The sequence below is a fragment of the Aspergillus uvarum genome (assembly GCF_003184745.1).
Source record: "Aspergillus uvarum CBS 121591 unplaced genomic scaffold BO82scaffold_16, whole genome shotgun sequence".
Lineage (NCBI taxonomy): Eukaryota > Fungi > Ascomycota > Eurotiomycetes > Eurotiales > Aspergillaceae > Aspergillus > Aspergillus uvarum.
In genome coordinates, this window is record NW_020291313.1 from 186,648 (window position 1) to 205,193 (window position 18,546).

Below are 18,546 nucleotides of genomic sequence, written 5' to 3' on the forward strand. Positions count from 1 at the left end.
ATCGAGGATTCACAAATGTGGCAGTGAACATCACCAAGAGCTGTGCATTAATGCTATACTAAATACCAGCGCCTATCATGTGATTCATGGATTGGCCGCTGTTTTCAGAAGTCCTTGGTCGTGGATATCCAAGTATAACTACCCCTTGCAAAAAAGAGTGCGCTTCGTAGTCAATAGTTGAAGCCAAAACTAATATGTGGGCCCGCAGCAGTCTATCACGCTCAAGAACTCATATGATCGTCATCTCATGGCAGGCATGCGAAGAACAGAAAAGAATATTAAAAAGAATAGGAGTGGGCTCGCTATGAGTTCCCCAAACACCGTATCGCCCAGAGTCGTTTGGTATTGTTCAACATGTAGAAGTCAAATCTGGGAATCGATGCAGAATGGAGCAAGAGGCAAAGAAATGAGAGAAGATTTGGATCGAGGGACTAGAAGCCTCAGCCACGTGAGCTCTGCGCTCGTGACATGTTAGAAGATGAATCGCGAAGGGCATCAGGCGCTCGAGGCCCGACCATCCAGTCCTCCATGGCAAGCCAGTCACTCCAGCTTCTCTCAGCGGCCTCGATCTCGGAGTCCAGCGGTCCCTGCAATGGGCGTAAGAATGGAATGGTCTCCAGCGGAGCGATATCGTATTCCTTCTTCACGGCTGCCCATCCCCCGCTTTTAGCTGCGAAGAGGTAATTACGTCTCTCCTGTTCGTGCAGAGGACCGATGCCGGCGGCCCATTCATTCCCGAAGAATCCTTGAAGCACCCCTGGAAAATCCATTCCAGTAGCCACGAGGCGACGAATATAAGGGATCAGCGAGACAGAAGGGAGCACCGTCGACGGGCCAGGTGAATCCGAAGGGGTATGGTTGGCGCTTGTTGGAGAGTGATTGGTAGACGAGCTCGAGCTCGAGCTGGCAACCGGGTTGGATTCCCATTGGAATGGAAGACGAATGTTCAGAAAAGCGGAAAGCGCTTGAACAGGGACGCTGTGTTGCGCATCATCCAAGAAGTATCGCTGACAATTCTGATAGCGCGGGTACCATACGAAGATGTCGCAACCGACTGTAGACGATTCCGCAGGCCCAATCATCGCTGCTGGTTCGCGGGTATGATTATCATTCATTGGAGGCGCCGAAGCACGTTTCGTGGGGTCAATCGAATTTCTGCTGCGGAAATTTTCACTTGCGTCAGTTCTAAATCATCCAAGATCATGGTCTCAATGCTATTTGGTTTCGATATTGTCCAATGGTTTTGGCTGGTGTTTCGACACATGAGACAGAAGTCGCATAAATCAGGCTCGGCTCTGTGAAAAGCGCGAAAAGCAGCAGGTGGGATCGTACGGGTGAACACCAAGACGAACCGCCGAAGTAGAGGGGCAGAAGGTATAGAGGACGAGCGAATGCTTACTTGCTCTCAATCACACTGCGTCCCCTTCGAAGAAGAGATCTTCGTGGCCGCGAAGATGGGGAGGACAACGATGGGGAACGAAACAGATTCCTGATGGTAAAACCTAGGCCTCTACCCGGATGAGAATCGTCCATGGACATCTGCTAGGCGCGATCCATCTATTATTGCAGCAGAAAACACAATTCATGACAAGGGCCCTAGCCCAAGAGAAACGCTCGTCGGGGGGCGGGGAGAAGATGTGGTCTTAGGCGAACAAATACTGGTCGGTGATAGTCGCAGCGGAGGAGGAAATAGAGAGGGGGAGGAGGAGGGGGGGGGGGATACAACGCTCTACTTTAGGTGATGGGGATCCATTGGAGGAACTGGAACGGAGCTGCATATGAACATACATAAAAGTTCAGTTTGAGACAAAAATAAAGAAGGTTACGAAGAAGGGAACCGGCCCGGAAGGGTAGGAAAGAAAGAGTCAGATTGCGGAGCTGGACTGGAAGGTTGTGGACTTTGTAGACCAGGTACTCCGTATATTGTTTGGGTATTGGGTGCGACTAGCACCAGAGAAAGGAACGGGTCTACCCGATTAAAGGCGGTTCGTTTTGTTTCGTTTTTGTTTGGGACGGGGGCCTTTTTTTTTAATTCAAGGATTTTGTTTTTCTCTCGCTATTTTTTTCCTCCTCTCTTTTCATTTGTTTTTTTTTATTCCCTCTGCTCTTTCTCTCTCCCTTTTTGCATTTCATCATCTGTCAAAAGAATGGAAAGGTACGATATCATCATGTGAAATAAAGCGACTCTTAGTATGTACATACAAATGTACGTTACGAACCCAAGGGGTATATTGCGTTTACTGAGTGCTATATAGTGTTTCATTGAGATGCCTCCAGTCACAGTTGTTCAATTGATGTCTGATGGTCTTTGCACGCTTTGGGACAATTCGCCAATAGCATTGGGTCGCATGAAAATTGAATTGATAGATAGGAAGCCAATTAGTAGTAGCTTGTTCAATCGAGGTGCCTGAAAACAATATTAGCTAACTACTCTAAGCCACACTAAGTATCAGTAGTGTGGCGGATATCGAGCAACACTACCTTAACCTTACAGTACCTGGTCTTTCAGATTAGGAGATCTTAGGGTAAAATTGGAAGGAAGAGCCCTTATGAATCCATGATCAAAACTGATTATCATCGGCAGTCAGATTCTCAATGACAGTTGTCGTCGACTGCGGATATTGACGGGTCCCTATTCTTTGAATTTTTTTTGAAGTTTTCTAATTGCCACCCCCCCCTTCTACTTTGGTGCGAATGAAGAGATACTGTCCACACTGCACAGTGATTGGGGACGGAATCCCAAGGAACCTGAACATTAGAATCAGGTACAGATCGTGTGGTTCAGAGCGGCCCTTGGGTGGATTCTGGGTAGTCCCTCCGTGCCTCTAGCCTTTAAGCCTCTAGCGGATGGCAAAAAAGGTGATGGTCATCGCGTGTCCTTTTACTGCCTGTGGATCCCGAAATAATGCAGATTGGGATAGAACCCATATCAAACACATCCGTGCATCTACATACCTGTACTGTACTGTACATTTATGTTTATCCTAGTCCCTTTTAGTAACCACGGACGGCATGGCGACTTACTCACCAAGGCAGAGAAATTCCCATATCTATCTTGAAGCCTGCATCCGAAACTTCGGCCTGCACACCTCAGCCCCCCTGCCTGGAGTAGAGACGATAGACACTGTATTGGCTGAGCCCACGAATTCTTGTTTCTGTAGCAATATGACCTCTGTCTCCCACGTTCATTGCTCTCCTTGTCGCATTAATTGGCGTTTATAGAGCTTTATATAGTACATAGGATACTCATGAAGGAAGCTGGGTGAAAAATCCCGAACGTACGTAATTATCATTACAAGGACTGGAAGTGTAACTGTAAATTTTCATTGTCGCATGCAGATCGGACCGACAGAACGGAGGAGCCAGAGGAATATCGAGTCCGTATCATGAACTCCAGGGAATTTGAGTCTTTGACTAGAATCCAAGAACCAGCGTTGAGTGAAGAGGTGCGACAGCTTCAAACATCTTATCTATCAGGGCAATATTAGGGTGTCTTTCCCGCCCGGCGCATAGTTTTGGACAGCCTGTGATACGCCATCAGTAAATCAAAGTACATACAGTACTTAATTCGGTAACGGCACATCCCCAGTTAATGATCATGAAAACAGCTGGTTCCAGCTTTCCAGATCAACAAAGAACCTATATGGTCAAATCAAGGGGCAATATTTTAAGATTATTCGACAGATTGTTCTTGATTCCTCCTGTCAGATTTGTCAATCGCGTGTTTCCCATGCCTTCAACATGAAATGAGGAAACGCGGTGTTTCAGTCCAATTCCAATAATCTGTAAGTTAGTATGCATAAACCCTACCACCAAGGGATGCGGCCCAAGTGGCGTTTCTATAGTCTTCCTTGCTAGTAGTAGGCAGTGGCATTCCTACTGCCTATAGTCCGACGGCCTCATTTAGCCCCTTCCCCTTCATTGAACTACTCTAGGACTTAGTCCATTGCAAAGAATCTTTATCGAATGGTAAGATGAATGTGAAAGAAGGCACTATTGATGGGGCTGAAAAGAAATCTAAGGTCCCTACGTATTTATTTTGCCGTGTTAATGCATGCTAGCGCCCAGATTGGTATTCGGCGGGGTACATGCAGTAAGGTATCCCTCCCTCCTTCTGTAAGCAGTTCGTATGCTCAAGCACAGCAAGCAATCTAAGGACACTGTCGCTATCATGCTTGAGCATGCCATCTCCCGCAAGCTGTAGGTATCTAAGTCGAAGTTGCTGGGGTCAAATACAGCCTTTTAATCAGGTACTACTTGAAGATGAGCTTTCGAGTATGGGAAACCGATGGCTTTAGAAGTCCTTTTTGTTGGTTGCATAACCAACCTTTGATAACATACAGCGATAATGAAAATGTCGAACAGCAGGAGTCGAACCCCCGGAGAGTTGTAGGGAAAGAAAGCATCCCCCTAAACAGGGCGGACAACATGGTAACACATGGTAAAGTAAGGGAGCTAAGCTTCCCCCACCACTTACCCAAGCCGCCGCTACTTACAATACCGCTACTAACGACCGCTTTTCCAATTGCGCATGAGAAATCATACGTAGACTTTATCCATACCTTTTCTGCACTGAATTGCTCTGCATGCGCGGGTGCAACCCCTGTGGTGCTTGGGGTTCTTTTTTTTCTCGCCACCCTGTGTTGCGGAGATCTGAATCTTGGAAACGCCATTGCATCGGCGAAAATAATTGTCGCGCCATCTAACAAGCCACAAGAGAATAATCTTCTTCACCGTTGCTGACCAGCCCAGTATCATGCTCCGGATATGTTCTCCTATCTGACTTTGCGGAAATTCAAGGTTAGTACTCTACTTATCCATACGCCGTGCAGAAAATATGTACCTCGATTTGTGGGTCCCTGTTTTTGAATATGTCGAAATGATCCTCAACGAATACTTGTTCTATTAGTATGAGTAACTATATTGGTCAGTCCGCAAAGAAGACCAGGCAAACATGATGACCAAGCATATCAAGACAGCGGTGAGTATTGCACAAGTAAATTCAACTTAACAACCGATTAGCCACTCACCCACGCTTTGCGACTGAGCAGATGGTTATTTGAGTACGAGTACTAAGCCGCCGATCATGTCTGATCCCTTTCTTGCGGCCTGACAGATACCTTGCGGTAACTACAGCCCCGATATGAAGCCTTCAACTCTCAATGTACTGCTTTGTGGGCCACCGCTTGTTGTGGCTCAGTCGACGTGGACTGTGTTACTCATGAGTAATTGATCGATCCATCAAGGCCTTTTTTTTTCTTCTCGATTACTCTCCTCTGATCTCTGATCACATGACACTATTTGACACACAGAAAAGACGTACTCAGTCAATTTACAATAAGATGAAGGTGTGTGTGATAGCACTCATAAAACTTCCCCACACCACGCGGCTGAGTAGTATCTCCGCGACCTGGAGCTTGAGTGCGGCTGAAGACAATTACGATTACAATACCGCAGGCAAACATTGCCATCGAGGCTTATCTAGCACAACCGAGCGCAGTTTGGGTCTCATAACATGCAAGGCGATTGGTCCCCCTGGGATGGCTACTCCTCAGCAATTCCAGGAATTCATGAACGTAAGGTATGCGCCAGCACGTTCGCCGTATCCACTACTACTGCAACCACCTTTTTCATTGGATCCCAGGAACATGACGGAGGGGGTGACGCTAACAAAAGGAAGGATCATGTTTATGCTTATCTAGCTAGCCATATAACAGTGCCAACAGAACAAACCAGCTTACCGCCAGCCTAATGAATTGAAAGACAATCATTGACTTCATAGAATCTCCCACGAGCACCTGTATTCGATTTAAGGTCATTAAGAGAGCGGACAACAAAGTTGCAAGTAGGATGACTTCGATATGGGCGGCACATAGTACTTGCAGGTAAATTATAGATATTGCTAACATTATAGCCTTTCCATCAGCTCATTGCATGTTATCGTGCATTCCAGATCCGGCTCTTAGGATCTCATTCCTTCTCATTCCATATTGATGGAATCCTTCTTCTAACCCACATCCATAGTACACAAATACGGCCTCATCAAGTGGAGCGAAGTGGGCAGCAAGTGAGGTGGGAATACGATACGGACTCGCCGACGCCGCAGGATCGGCAGTGCAGCCACAGAGTGCTTTGCCACCGTGGCACATTGCCTGTTTTCAGCTACGGACTGTAAAGTTATTGCCACTAGTGGGCACTAGCCACATATCAATGCATGTTTTGAAGCTTCAATGAGCAACAGGGGGATTGTCGGTACACCCAATGTGGATATACGGGAAATGACCCAGTATGTACTTGTAGCACCATCTGTTCATTAATGGTAACTGCGCAGACATTTGATCGACTTAAGCAAAGAATACTTGCCAGTTTGCTGGTATACCAGGTTCGAGGGGGGCTTCATAAAGTGACACGTTTGTTGACAGTAGCTAATTATTTGATTGCCAGAATGCAAAGACAGGAAAGTGAGCCTTCTGCGAGAACCTCAGCTTCGGAGTAATTTGAGCTGGGCGAAAATCTTGGCGTTCTTCACGCCATGGACTTTCTGAGCTGATTGCTATTAAACAAAATGTACGGAGTACGTTCTAAAGCCCAGCAACCGATTGCGCCACATCTCCAGTGTCTATCCTTTAGGTGCTATTACCACGCAATACAACCCTCTACTCTGCTAACCCCTGCAAGCTGGCAAATGCAGTTTTCTAGATGTTTTTCATGATGGTGACTGTCTGAGCGCCTAATTTGCATGTTGTGGATTACTCCTGACCCCGTCTAGACCGGAGCAGCCTGCCTCAAGTGCCATGCCTTGTACGTATGCCTTTCAATTGAGAGTTTACACCGACCCTAAGCATTGTTGTGCCCAACTTAAACTTGAAAGTAGACAAGCAAAATTGCTACTGGTCGAATCCGAGACGTGCCATCTTCTAGCATCAACCCTAATGTGTCCACGTTTTATATGACAGTGTTGTACTGTACAGTGCCTTGCGATTCCACGGCTCTGGAGCACGAAACTGACCCAGCGGTCCCGTAGCCCGACATCTATGTTGGCAGGCTGACCAAGAACCAAGGTCAATATTTGGTCATGCCGATGACTGCTACGGCATTCTATCTATCATACGCAAGCCATACGGCTCTATTATAGCATGTCTGGCGAGTCAGACACACCAATGATTGAATATGATCTACGGCCATATTGCGAAGTGGCGGTTGGAGTGCTATTCGATGCGGATTAAGAGCCAATGACATTATAATCGGAAATAATACCTTACAACGGTCTAGCCCTAAGTAACCGAACTGAAACATCCCTTCCAACTCTTACGGCTGAGTGCCGAAGCTATCGAAGAGCTAATGGCAATGGATCGTTAGCCCCCGGGGTCCAGCTCCCCACCAGTTGGTTGCTTGCCGTTTGCCCTAGATATGGCTGATGAACTTTAAGGACGATTGCCCATACAGAGCCCATGATCGTCTTCAGACCAGCCTAGATCGGGTCTCAGGTGAGATATCTGTTTTCGGTGTGACTGTAATGTTTATTATCAGGAAGAGGAAGTGGCAGAATGAGTACCTAGAGGTACTGTACTGTCACTACCTAGTACCTAGTACCTACACTGTTAGTACTGTCTACGATTTTGACTTTGTCTTCTCGTGTGGGAAGCTCCCGACGGCAGACTCTCAGTTCCGACGCTATACGGTCAAACTCCACCCTGTATCTTATAGGAAGTAGTACAGAACAATACCTGGAAATCACCTCCTCAAGGTGACTGGATGTGTCTGTCATCCAGGCGCTATCCTTGGTGTTCTCTCACTTGAGTATACATGATTCATGCTATCAGAGATTCATATGCTCCGACGCGTCATTACTGAGGTGGATAGGGTATATCTACGATGGATGCAGCCGTCTCCGGCTTGTTGTTTCAGATATCGAGGCGCAACGCCAAGGTATTCGAAGTCTTGACAAACACGCTTGCGAAGGCCTCCGCGTATGAGATAGCTCTCCGTCCGGTTGGCAAGTATTTAAAAGAAAGCGGATGCTTGTTTGTCTCAGACGAAGCCGAGGTCGCGCAGTGACCACAATAACGTCACGTGACTATGTGTTACATAATCCCACGTGATGAGCACCTGACGTCCAAACAATGATTGCGGCTAAAGTTGTCTTCCGGGATCAACAAGTTCGAGGACAGACCATGTCACGATGTCGAGCGATAATGCCGGGGTAGTCAACTCTATCGTATGAATTGAAAGCTTCCACTCTGCTATTTATGCTATGCTTGCCGCAACGCCCGAACATCAAGCAATTCAAGCAAATCGATTTGTAACATGACTTCTTCCGAACAATGGGGGATTTTCCTCCATCGATGCTTGTTGCATCGAATCGACGCAGCAGAGTTCAAAAGCCTGTCGCGACTACTGTTGCAGCGCTGCCCAATTACTGAAGCCTTGCTGCTAGATGTGCTACTTGAGACGCGACTCAGCACAGGGATCAAGTGGGACCCGCTTCTTCCGTTGTACATAGACTGTCTTTGCAAGATGGGCCTCGTCCAGACGTCTACCGTGTTGAATGCCCTTCTGAAGCATTCTTCAATCCACGACAAACATCAATCGTCATCAGTGGAGGCTTATCCGGGCAAGAAGAGTCGAAAATGCTACACTCTTATGACGGACATCCGAGTTGTCCAAGATGCTATGCTGTCCGTCTCTACCGGCAGTGTCCCCAAGTCATTTTCAGAAGCGATATCGATTTTCACCGCTGTCATCGACTGGATCCAAGCTGTTGTGGCCTGGAACAGTAGTCATATCGATTCCGGTCATCAAAGCCCAGGCTTGATCAGTTCTCCCGACGCTGTTTCGCTTTTCGAATCCTTGGGTATCTTGCTTGCTGCTTTGTCGGGCACTACAAAAGGACTGGAGGTCCTTTCGGCCGACTCGCAGGAAGGTAGGCTCAACGATCCATGCTTTACCATCCCACTACTGACGGGATAATACAGCCTTGAAGGTAAAATTGGGACAGGCTCTGTCGGCATATCTTCCCATCAGTGTGGAAGTATCACTACCACTACGTAATCGACTTGACAGCCTGCAGAAAGAGTTCAACCTTTATGGTGAGCCGCCGGCTAAGCCGTTGGATGTCTCGATGATGGAAGGTGTCAATGTCAACGCGCTTCAGTTCGAGGCGTCTGTTTTGGACGGTCCTATGATCAATTCGAGAGCTGGCCTCTTCGTTTATATCAATGCGATGGTACGTATAGATCACACACATTTAGTAGCCGGGTACTGACTATGTTCTAGCTTATTGGACGTCCTTTGGTTGATGACAGCATGCTTTTGAATTACTTGTCGAGCAGATATGGGGTGAGTGGGTTGTCCAAGGCGCAGCGCTACAATCGCACTAACTGCGACAGGGTCATTATGAAGTTCTTATTGAGGAAACTATCACTGCAGCTTTTGACGTGCTTTCTAACGCAAGCTACCGTAGCGAGTCCAACCGGTCGATGTTTCTATTCCGATCGTTCCTCGTGAACAAGCTACCTGCCTTTTTTGCAGCCATGCTGGCAGCATCTATGGTTACCTTACCGATGGAACTATGTATCAGTCATGCGCTGGGTCGACTAGATCCAAATACGTTTCCGTCCTTTTCGCAGATGTTTACCATGCAGAGCAATACTGCTCTTTCGGACGTGAGGCAGGAATTTCTTTTCGCATGCGCCTCGCACAAATTGATTCCGGAGTCCAGCATCGAGCGACTTCTTGGAGAAAATCCTATGCAAACACTCCCTGTAGGGGGACCGTATAACAAAGATGATCTTGTCAACCAGATCAATGCTAATCCGGAACGAGCCGAGCACTTGATAGGTGAGATCGAGTCGATGGAGGGAAACGCCGGTGCAATCGTTGGCGCGATCATCGAGGTAGGAACCTCGAACCCTTTCTGAATTTGTAGAACCCTTAGCTGACATGCCCAGGTCATGCACAATCTTTGCAATCAAAAGGAAACGATGACATTGAAGAATATTTGTAATTCGCTCTCTCGCCGGCCGCAGGCTATGGATGTCATTCTGTTGTTTCGAAGCACAAAGCAGGTGCTGCAACCGTTGTGCTCATTGCTGGATGCCTGGCATTGGGATGAGGACCAAGGAGAAAGCCAGCCTGTCTACGACGAGTTTGGTAGCATCTTACTGTTAGTGCTCGCCTTCATATATCGGTATGGCTTGCGAGCACAGGACCTTGGACTTGGTGGCAGCAATTCATTCGTTCTGCAAATTCTTGGAAGCGGTTCATGCAGTCAGAAACTGGATTCTCTGAGCGACAAGCAAAACAAGAACTTGGGGGGCTGGATCACGGCTTTATTTATCGCCGAAGGCATCAGCGAAGAGACAATGTCGGCGTGTAGTCCACAAGAGTTCTATCTTCTTGTTGCTACTCTGTTCAGCCAAAGTCTTGGGGCATGCGAGGCCGGGAAATTAGAGTTCGACACACTCAAAGGTGGATCTGAGTGTAATGCATTCCCTTCTTTAATCTGTATTTTGCCCTGAACTGACACGGACTAGATCTACTCGAACCGTTTCTTCTTCCATCGCTTGTTCTGGCCTTAAATTGGCTTGGTAACCACATATGGGAAACAGAGGGCGACCCATCGATCCCCTTGAAAGCTCTACATTCCCTGGTCAATCCCACCTCGATATCAGGCGAAGCCAAAGAGATACATCGCACCGTCTTGAACATGACTGCGCGCGGGCTGGAGGAACAATTGAAGGATGTCCGTGCCCGACACCCGTCTCGTACGGATATCAAGCCGATTCTTGATGCACTTGAACCATGCTTATCTTTTGAGCGAAGTGGCAGCTGTCACCGGAGTGAGCTGGACTCGTGGACATCACATTCCCCTGGAGGGCTTCTAGGCAGTATACGAAGTGCCTTCCAGTCCCTTGTACTGTGGAGCGCAAGCCCCCACGTCAGTGTTGCACCGCACTCCTACACGCACCGACAACTCGTGACTGGCGTTCTGCTTCTTGGGGCCACGCGCGTTCTCGGCGCCTTAGTTGAAGAACTGAAGCTGCAGACCGAGACTGGCAGCGGTGATGTAGCCCTAGATATTGCAGCGACGCTGATTTGCGCACCTATGGCCGAGCACTTTGCCATCGACCAGAACAATCACTCTCACCAGCCCCTAGATCCTACCAAAGAATCCTTCCCACGATGCCCAATTCTCACCCTCCGGAGCGCTCTCAACCTACTTCATGACAACATACCGAAGATTTCCGAAAAGGATCCATTACGCGCCGAAGTCATCGTCCGGCTGAATCGGCGGGTAAACGCACTCATGACGCCACCGGCCCAGGTCCCGAATTTGGATATGAATAACATAATACAGCACATGCAGCTTGGCGTTGGAGGCCCTGGGCAGATGGATCTCGATCCACAGGGAGCATCCGGGCATGGTGTCACTGATGACGACGCGGCAAATCTCAATCGCATGTTAGATAATGCGGCCGCTGCGGCTGCAGTGGGAATGGACGGAGGTCAGACCATGGGTGGTATGGGACTTGAATCGTCTAGTGGTCTGGATACGAGTATTGATGATGTTTTGAACGCGGCTGATATGGCGGTTGGGAATCCGGAGTTTCTTGACTTGGATATGGAAGGTCTATTCTAAATAGAGATTGTTCAAGAAGGCTGTACACTATGCTGTCCGTCGTGGTCGACTATATAGCATCGAGAATTGCATTGTACCTTCTCCGATTTGAACTCAAGTTGTCATTTCCACATGCCAAGCACCATTTTGCGTACAGGCAGAGCTCCTGGTTTCAGGGTATGACCAACCAACCAGGCTAACCATCAACTTTCCACTGAAGAAGTGCCGCTTGCCATGCGGGGAGAATCAATTACTCTAGAAAGGAGCGCTAAGTATCCCGCCATGACGGCCGTTCGAATAGAGATCAGTTTGCTGATTGCGTTATATATATTATACATTTTCACAGCAAGTCGATTCCCGTTGGGCTAACTGCCAGTATCCCGGGTTCATTCTATCAAGGTGTTCCGTACACTAGGATCTAAATGCGAACCTCTTAGCTAGACCACCCATACCTTTACACGACCGAACTGTATCCCACGCTGTCTTTCTCCTCTAAAGAACAAGACCACTCACCTCGCGCCCTTGGGCCCTTGGGCTACAGGTTACAGGCACTCACTGAACCCCCGTTCCCAGCTTTTCCACGGCTTTGGGGATCCCCGAGCCCGGCAATATGGTATCCGCGAGCGCCCAGGGGAGGAATTCGGGGAGAGGAAGGGCGATGACGGTGGATGCGAGGGTGAGGGTTAGGACGGTGATTATGAGGGATGTGAGAGAGACGTCCATTTTCAATTGATGTTGAGTTTCGCAAAGGAGAGAGTGGTATGGCTCGTGGGTTTGGGGGAGGGGAGTGGAATTTCTAGAGGGTGTGTCGTGTCGTAGGGTTGGAAGTCAGGAAGAGCATTCACCGGATTGAACTTGTAGCCTTCTTATGCTGCTTCTCCCTGACATCCATCGGGGCAAAGGGATGAAGGTGTAGGAGTGGTGGGGGGGAATTTTCCAAACAAGGGAGTGGCATTGAGGGAGAGGTATGTATGGTGTTTTGCATGGTGTTTCTGGAGTTGCCGCGTAGAATACTTCTCAGATACGCGCGGTTGCTTTCCCGATGATTTGAGTTGTATATTGTACTGGAAGAATAATGATTATATCTTGTGGTCAATTGCCACAAATACGTTCTATCTCGTGGGTCATACTGTTGGCGAGAACTGTGGGTACGTTACGGGGGGTTACCAGGGCGCGTTGCACCAGGTAATCCTTACTGATAACTGAGAAATTTTAGAGTCCTTATGAAGCTGCGCAAGTATGTAGAAGTATTGCGTGGGTACTTCGTAGATTTGAGCCCGATTTCTTCATGTTTGCTTACACATTGATCAAGTTGGACAGTGCGGGACTACATCTGTAGCAACTGGTTCCGCGCACGCCTCCTTCCAAGTTTCCTACAACTTTTATTTCCTGCATGCTGCACAATTGCAGACCACTGACGAATTGATGATATCTAAGATTAGTTAGCTTAATTACCTCGACTCCGATCGCCCTCAATGCGCAACAAGCCCCGCCCCGATGTGACAATGCACTCGACTCTGCATTCAAAGTCACACGGCACGTGAAAGGGGCAGCAGCTGTCAATTGTCCCCTCTCCAGTGGGCAATTGGGCAATTGGGCAAGTCTTCCACGAGTGAGTCTGCACGATTACTCGTGCTCGGGCTTTGACTTACTTGCCATGGCCCCTCTCCCGATGCAAGAGCTGCATTAGTCTTCCTTCTAGCCTCCGAAGGCCGGCAAGTGCTGGTCTGCAATGCTGAGCAGCGTCTTCCCACAATGTGGCCAGACGGAAGGAGACTCCCAGTAACGGGATATTCACTGGCGGGCCCGGCACTTCCTCTCAAGGTCATCTTCAGCCTCTGAAGATGAGACTACTGGGGGGGGGAGGTTAAATAGTCCTGCAGCATCTCCTTGGCCTGACCCGATTCCCGTCGTGCGGATTTGACATCGAGTCCGTGTTCATTGTACGACGCGGGTCTCGATCGCAATGGTGATGTTTGACATCTCTCACCGCAAGCTCAAGCATGTAGGGATGCCTTGATTGATGGCAACTTCAGTCGCACCCTGCTTCGCATCATCACCGCAGGTCAAGCCAAAGCCAGCAAGTCTTCCGTTCATTAGTGCTACCAGCCCTGTCTGCACTCCACACTGACCGATCATAGCAAACTGACAGCTGCCAATCAAGTATACGCTGATCCTTCGGCTGAATGTCCTATCAAGGCAGCCCGCCAGGTGCGAAACCCAAGACTTCAAGTGCACCTGCAGAATCCCAAGTTGTCCTATGCCAACCCTGATTCTTCACGTCGCGCGGTCGCTCGTGCAGGATTGAGCGATCAGCAATGAGTGGAGATACACGCGAGGCATTGGTCCGTGTATATCACTAATGCGTTCTTCGGCATACTACTCAGCACTAGCTGATGGTGAGGGTCCACCCATCCACAATCTGCTGCCGGTGATGCGTTCCCCGAGCCGAGCGTGGCTGCGTGTGAATTGCACTATCTTCGTCGAGCATTGCAGGCTTCGATTGCCTCCTTTGTATCGGATACATGTGTTGACTCGGATGTTCTCCTGAGTGACAAACACAAGCTTGATAATCCCGGATTTACGTACAGTACATACCTTTGACGCCCAAACGTGGGTACAGGAGACGACCACCATGCTGTCCGTCCACAGCCGCTGCTTTTGAACCACGCCTTCCATGCCCCGAGCTTTCCCAGCTCCATTCTCCGCGCCATTGCGTGAAGCCAGATCAGAATTTCGAATCGATGCAGACCCATCGTTCGTGACCCAGAAGGGATCCAATGGTCGGGAAGGGGCTCCACAAAAGAGATGGAGTAGAGGCCACTGAACCTCATTCTTGGAGGGTTCTAAGGAGTACGTACTGAATAAGTTGTAATTCGACATCATCCGCAGGGGGCAAAACAGTCGTACCGTAGAAGCAATGCTGGAATCCTTCAATCTGTGCTGTGCGCCCCACGTTCGGTAGGGTAAGGACTAGACTATTCGGTGCGGAGCACCTGGTCAAACACAGCGCAGATAGACAGTATGATACTGTGTATGAGGGCATTTGAGTATCTAAGGAAACGGATGAAATGAATACAATCATACTCAGCTTCGAGAAGAATATCTTTGAGTCGATCAGACCACTGAGTGAGACACGACACGTGATTGATTCCTGAGATATCAGGCAGATAAGATCTCGGTCGCGATATGCTTCTGCCTTGTGTGGACTGTGGAGTAACTTAGGGATGGATGTTTTCACTTTTCACTTTCACAACTACTATGAGTGGGGATTGCTCTTGAACCCCTGAGTCGGACTCTCCTTCCCCTTCCACCTACCCCTATCTGTCTCTTCTAACCAAAGTATCGTCGCGTACCTCCTTCCCTGCTTGCCTTTAGTCAGACAAGGCAGCGTCTCAACGGAATAATGCAGCAGCAGCAACAGCGGCAGCAGCAGCGGCAGCAGCACAAAGACAGGCGGTGTCTTGTGTTCCATCGATGACCCGCGGGCTACACACCGCCTGTGTCTCCTATCTTCCTAGTCTTTCATTCCGAGTCCGCCTCCGTTCATTGATTGTTCTAATTTGGCCAGGCTGAAGAGATCAAAGAGAAGCACTTACGCCAGTGTCGCGCCGTCCCGTGTCGCTACGCTTAGTGTGGTAGAGTACTCCGTACAGCTTCCGCGGTGGGGGACGCACTTGTCTCGGTAATTCGCTTGACAGCACATCCCGTCTCTGAGAGTGAGCACGAATGACGGAGGATAAGCGGAAGCTGACGAACCATTAGGCTGCGAAGTCTCTGCCCAGGGTGACGCCGTTGATGTTTAGTATTAATCTTTGGTCTATGCTGCTTCAGTCGCAGCGGCCTGGATTGTGGAAGGTTCTAGCCTTCCCATGACCGCACTCCACCACCCTCCTGACTCTGTTTCAGAACCCAAGATCGACATTGGCCCTCAAACTGCCGATAGAATTGACTACAGGAAGTCTCTTTGCAGTCAGTCATCTTGATCCTAGTATCTGGCAATATTATGGCAGCATATTCAAGTGCAAGGCTCTGGTCAACGGTTGATAGTGATCAGGGGTCACTCTGGATCCTAGACAGCACTGACCCTCACCGTTGGCCTCTGGCCCAATCGCTTTTAGGCCTCTCGTCGTTAGTCCCGCATGCAACGACGAGCACGTGTTGTTCCTAGGCTCATTTCGAACCACAATTCCGACCGGCTTGTCTTTCTTGTGTGGAGGATGGGCAGCTCTTTGTCTGGTCCTGGAGGATTGTGATCTACTGACACTAAACTCATTGGTGCGTTCCTCTTGGAGTATAGATCATCCTTTAGCGGCATCTTTGGTCATCTTAGTCTTAGCCCTGGCACTACTTGGGTCTGAACCTGACGCAAATGGAGCAACAGTGGGATGTCATCCATTCTCCAAGGCTCTCTTCGACATCGCTTACTCGCGAAAGCACAAAATGACGCTTTGACACGCACTATCAACCCGCGCTACCTTCACTTATCACAGCCCCGTCGATGCCATCCCATCCGGGTGGTGAAAGCTGCGACCTGTCACATTTTGAATGGAATACGGGATAGTTAGTGGTAAGGTTTGATATGCCGTCGGACTGTCCGTCCCTTACCAGAACGAACCTTATCAGCACGGGGACGACTATTCTTTTGCTTGCGTGGGCAACCTGGAAATCACCATGAACTCTGTGGAGCTTACCCCATATGGTATTACGTAGAGCCTCTCCCGTCGACGCAAGGTCCGAAAAAGAATCTGAAGTGTCTGGGAATTGATCGACTTCTCCGCAATCCTATCTTTTGAGTGGATTGTGGTGATCAGACCCGGGACCCGAGTCCACAAGTGTCATACTTAGGTGGAAAAATGCGACCAAAGGAGTGAATGGCGTCTATACCAAGAAGAACGGGCAATGCTTACCTCCAACACCTCTAGCACCTACCTAGTAGTTTCAGCTACGTAGGATGTCAGCTGTCAGTCACGCACCGGCGAGCTTCTCCAAATGATTGCCGGGCCGACCACGGAGGCGGCGCTGTTCCGCATGGCATTAGAGTTCAACACTATCCATATTCGAATCACGCCACCGAGATCGGCTTCGATGCATAATTGAGCAATACCGTCTATTTTTTGAACTCAGTGAGAGTGAGCCGGATCGATGTCCCAACCTCCACCTTGAGGTTTCCCAGTTCGAGTGACTTCCTTCAGCCCTGTTGTGATCTTGACAGGAAGAGGACTTGAGATCGCCAACCCGCGGTAAGTGTACTATATAAGGCTAGATCGGCGACGAGTGCGGTACTCCATATATCGCAGCGCACAACCGTCAAAGGCTATCTGATATTTGAGCAGGCCGTTGCCCTTGCATTGCCGATTACCCATGGCCCTCGACGATCCGGGGGGAGGGGAGGTGTCAGAGTACGAGTGAATACGAACCAAAGCATCGGACCTGAGTACCGGTACAGTCCAGTACAAATTCCCGGATGGAGTAACTGACAAATGGGCTGGATGTGGTGCGATCGGTTGGAGAGTGAGCTTTGCTGCTGGGACATCAGGGTGGTACGAAGTAAGTTACTGTCCATGGGGCTTGGTCGCGAGCTGCACCCTAGACATGGATCCTATGCAGGTACGGGAGAACACATGGTCGTTCATTGGACACGCTTACGCTTGACGTTGACTGGTCTGATATAGAGCGGAGCAACAAACAACTTCCTTTGTTATTATCCTCGCGATAGCTCGGTCTTTGCTCAATTGAGTCATCTAGTCCCATGTCTAGCAACAGAATATGTGTGAAACGACAGAAGTACTACGATGTGCAGTACAGTACGTACATTTGCCGCGTCCTTGGGGGTTCAGCTATGGTGGGTCAAGATGTATCCTTCCCCTCCCTTCCCTTCTTTAATCGGTGACATCCGACCTGTCATTAGATGCCCGAGTGGCGTTGTCAATCTATCTATTCGGACGGGGTGCTGTATGTACACAGTACTTCCCCATTCCCAGAACTTGCAGTCGTAATTATTCTTCCATCTTTCCATCCACCTGATTGTCCAACATCGATAGTAGAGCAATCCTCCAGTATACTGTGCGCAGTGTTTGCTCGGCAGAAGACCGGAGTGGGATCTAGTTAAAGTTGCATGCTTTCCATGAATGGGCTTGTCAAGTACTAGTGAAAATCGTGTGCCATGCGGTCAAACTGTCAGATATATCAATCACTAGTCCAAACATTGAGAATGCCATCGAGCTGTATGCCCACTGGATCACATGTCTTAGTCGTGGACCACAATGAACAAAGAACAAATTACCGCCACCAGGAGAACAGGTACTCGAGCAAAGGCTACGGAGAATTTTTTTGCTCACGGCGCAACACATCAGCCCCTCCAGGCGAGAAGTACGACCCGATTGAGGGACTGCCCGGAGTTTGAATTGCCTACCATGGGTGGGGGGATATGGGACGGGCATACGGTTTGGCAGACGATCATCAACAACCATTTACGGGAGTACATGTACCGGAATATCGTGATCAGATCAGTGTGTACTTGTACCCTTGGGAATGGGGGGTGTGGGTTCCAATGGCATGGAAACTGTCATTGCCGATCGCGCGCACGCTCTCTTGGAACCAAGACCCCAATTTTTGGCTTTATTGATGATTGGGACTCGGGCGTTATACCTCAGGTGCTGTGCAGTACTGTGCCTACTCATACTATCTGGATACTCATAAATATGATTCATTTTCAATTTTGCCCTCTGGATAGTATCTGGCTTTTGGTTCGCTGAAATGAGCTGAGGCGATTCAAGAGAGATCGCCCGGGAGTACCGTGCTAGAGATCAGTCCTACGGGAAGTAAAGGAGTAAAATATATTGTGAGGGGGAATCGCCCTACTACGACGGACACTGTAAGTTAGCTTTGCCACCATGGAGATTTTTGTGGCCTGGGGCTTCTGG

The 18,546-nt window shown here is 49.0% G+C and overlaps 6 protein-coding genes across 6 annotated transcripts; 2 read left to right on the forward strand and 4 right to left on the reverse strand.

Annotated features, from left to right (window-relative positions):
* Positions 1-20: 20 nt before the first annotated feature.
* BO82DRAFT_352872 (uncharacterized protein) lies at positions 21-1,512 on the reverse strand. The gene has a single exon (XM_025634811.1). The coding sequence runs from the start codon at positions 1,113-1,115 to the stop codon at positions 441-443; it is 675 nt and encodes a 224-aa protein (XP_025493660.1). The 5' UTR covers positions 1,116-1,512; the 3' UTR covers positions 21-440.
* A 6,661-nt stretch (positions 1,513-8,173) lies between these two features.
* Positions 8,174-11,718, forward strand: nut1 (putative RNA polymerase II mediator complex subunit Nut1). The gene is made up of 6 exons (XM_025640648.1): positions 8,174-8,923; positions 8,976-9,226; positions 9,277-9,339; positions 9,390-9,896; positions 9,951-10,482; positions 10,536-11,718. Exons 1-6 carry the CDS (start codon positions 8,308-8,310, stop codon positions 11,639-11,641), a joined length of 3,075 nt encoding a protein of 1,024 aa, XP_025493661.1. The 5' UTR covers positions 8,174-8,307; the 3' UTR covers positions 11,642-11,718.
* Positions 11,719-12,133: 415 nt separating this feature from the next.
* BO82DRAFT_352875 (uncharacterized protein) lies at positions 12,134-12,398 on the reverse strand. Its single transcript, XM_025634812.1, has one exon. The coding sequence runs from the start codon at positions 12,341-12,343 to the stop codon at positions 12,173-12,175; it is 171 nt and encodes a 56-aa protein (XP_025493662.1). The 5' UTR covers positions 12,344-12,398; the 3' UTR covers positions 12,134-12,172.
* Positions 12,399-13,724: 1,326 nt separating this feature from the next.
* BO82DRAFT_41554 (uncharacterized protein) lies at positions 13,725-14,677 on the reverse strand. The gene has a single exon (XM_025639961.1). It carries the CDS (start codon positions 14,504-14,506, stop codon positions 14,000-14,002), a length of 507 nt encoding a protein of 168 aa, XP_025493663.1. The 5' UTR covers positions 14,507-14,677; the 3' UTR covers positions 13,725-13,999.
* Positions 14,678-14,879: 202 nt separating this feature from the next.
* BO82DRAFT_352877 (uncharacterized protein) lies at positions 14,880-15,573 on the reverse strand (the record flags this gene model as incomplete). The annotated part of the gene is made up of 3 exons (XM_025634813.1): positions 15,530-15,573; positions 15,386-15,478; positions 14,880-15,305 (listed from the first exon to the last, which is right to left on the reverse strand). Exon 3 carries the CDS (start codon positions 15,093-15,095, stop codon positions 14,880-14,882), a length of 216 nt encoding a protein of 71 aa, XP_025493664.1. The 5' UTR covers positions 15,096-15,305; positions 15,386-15,478; positions 15,530-15,573.
* A 2,090-nt stretch (positions 15,574-17,663) lies between these two features.
* On the forward strand, positions 17,664-18,499 carry BO82DRAFT_41639 (uncharacterized protein). The gene has a single exon (XM_025639995.1). It carries the CDS (start codon positions 17,887-17,889, stop codon positions 18,376-18,378), a length of 492 nt encoding a protein of 163 aa, XP_025493665.1. The 5' UTR covers positions 17,664-17,886; the 3' UTR covers positions 18,379-18,499.
* The last annotated feature ends 47 nt before the right edge of the window (positions 18,500-18,546 follow it).

Excerpts from the sequence above, each read along its gene's own strand:
- BO82DRAFT_352872 (XM_025634811.1), bottom strand. The coding sequence starts at position 1,115 with ATGAATGATAATCATACCCGCGAACCAGCAGCGATGATTGGGCCTGCG.
- nut1 (XM_025640648.1), top strand. The coding sequence starts at position 8,308 with ATGACTTCTTCCGAACAATGGGGGATTTTCCTCCATCGATGCTTGTTG. Across the intron at positions 9,227-9,276 it reads TCGTTTATATCAATGCGATG|CTTATTGGACGTCCTTTGGT; the intron begins GTACGTATAGAT and ends ACTATGTTCTAG. Across the intron at positions 9,340-9,389 it reads ACTTGTCGAGCAGATATGGG|GGTCATTATGAAGTTCTTAT; the intron begins GTGAGTGGGTTG and ends TAACTGCGACAG.
- BO82DRAFT_352875 (XM_025634812.1), bottom strand. The coding sequence starts at position 12,343 with ATGGACGTCTCTCTCACATCCCTCATAATCACCGTCCTAACCCTCACC.
- BO82DRAFT_41554 (XM_025639961.1), bottom strand. The coding sequence starts at position 14,506 with ATGATGTCGAATTACAACTTATTCAGTACGTACTCCTTAGAACCCTCC.
- BO82DRAFT_41639 (XM_025639995.1), top strand. The coding sequence starts at position 17,887 with ATGAACAAAGAACAAATTACCGCCACCAGGAGAACAGGTACTCGAGCA.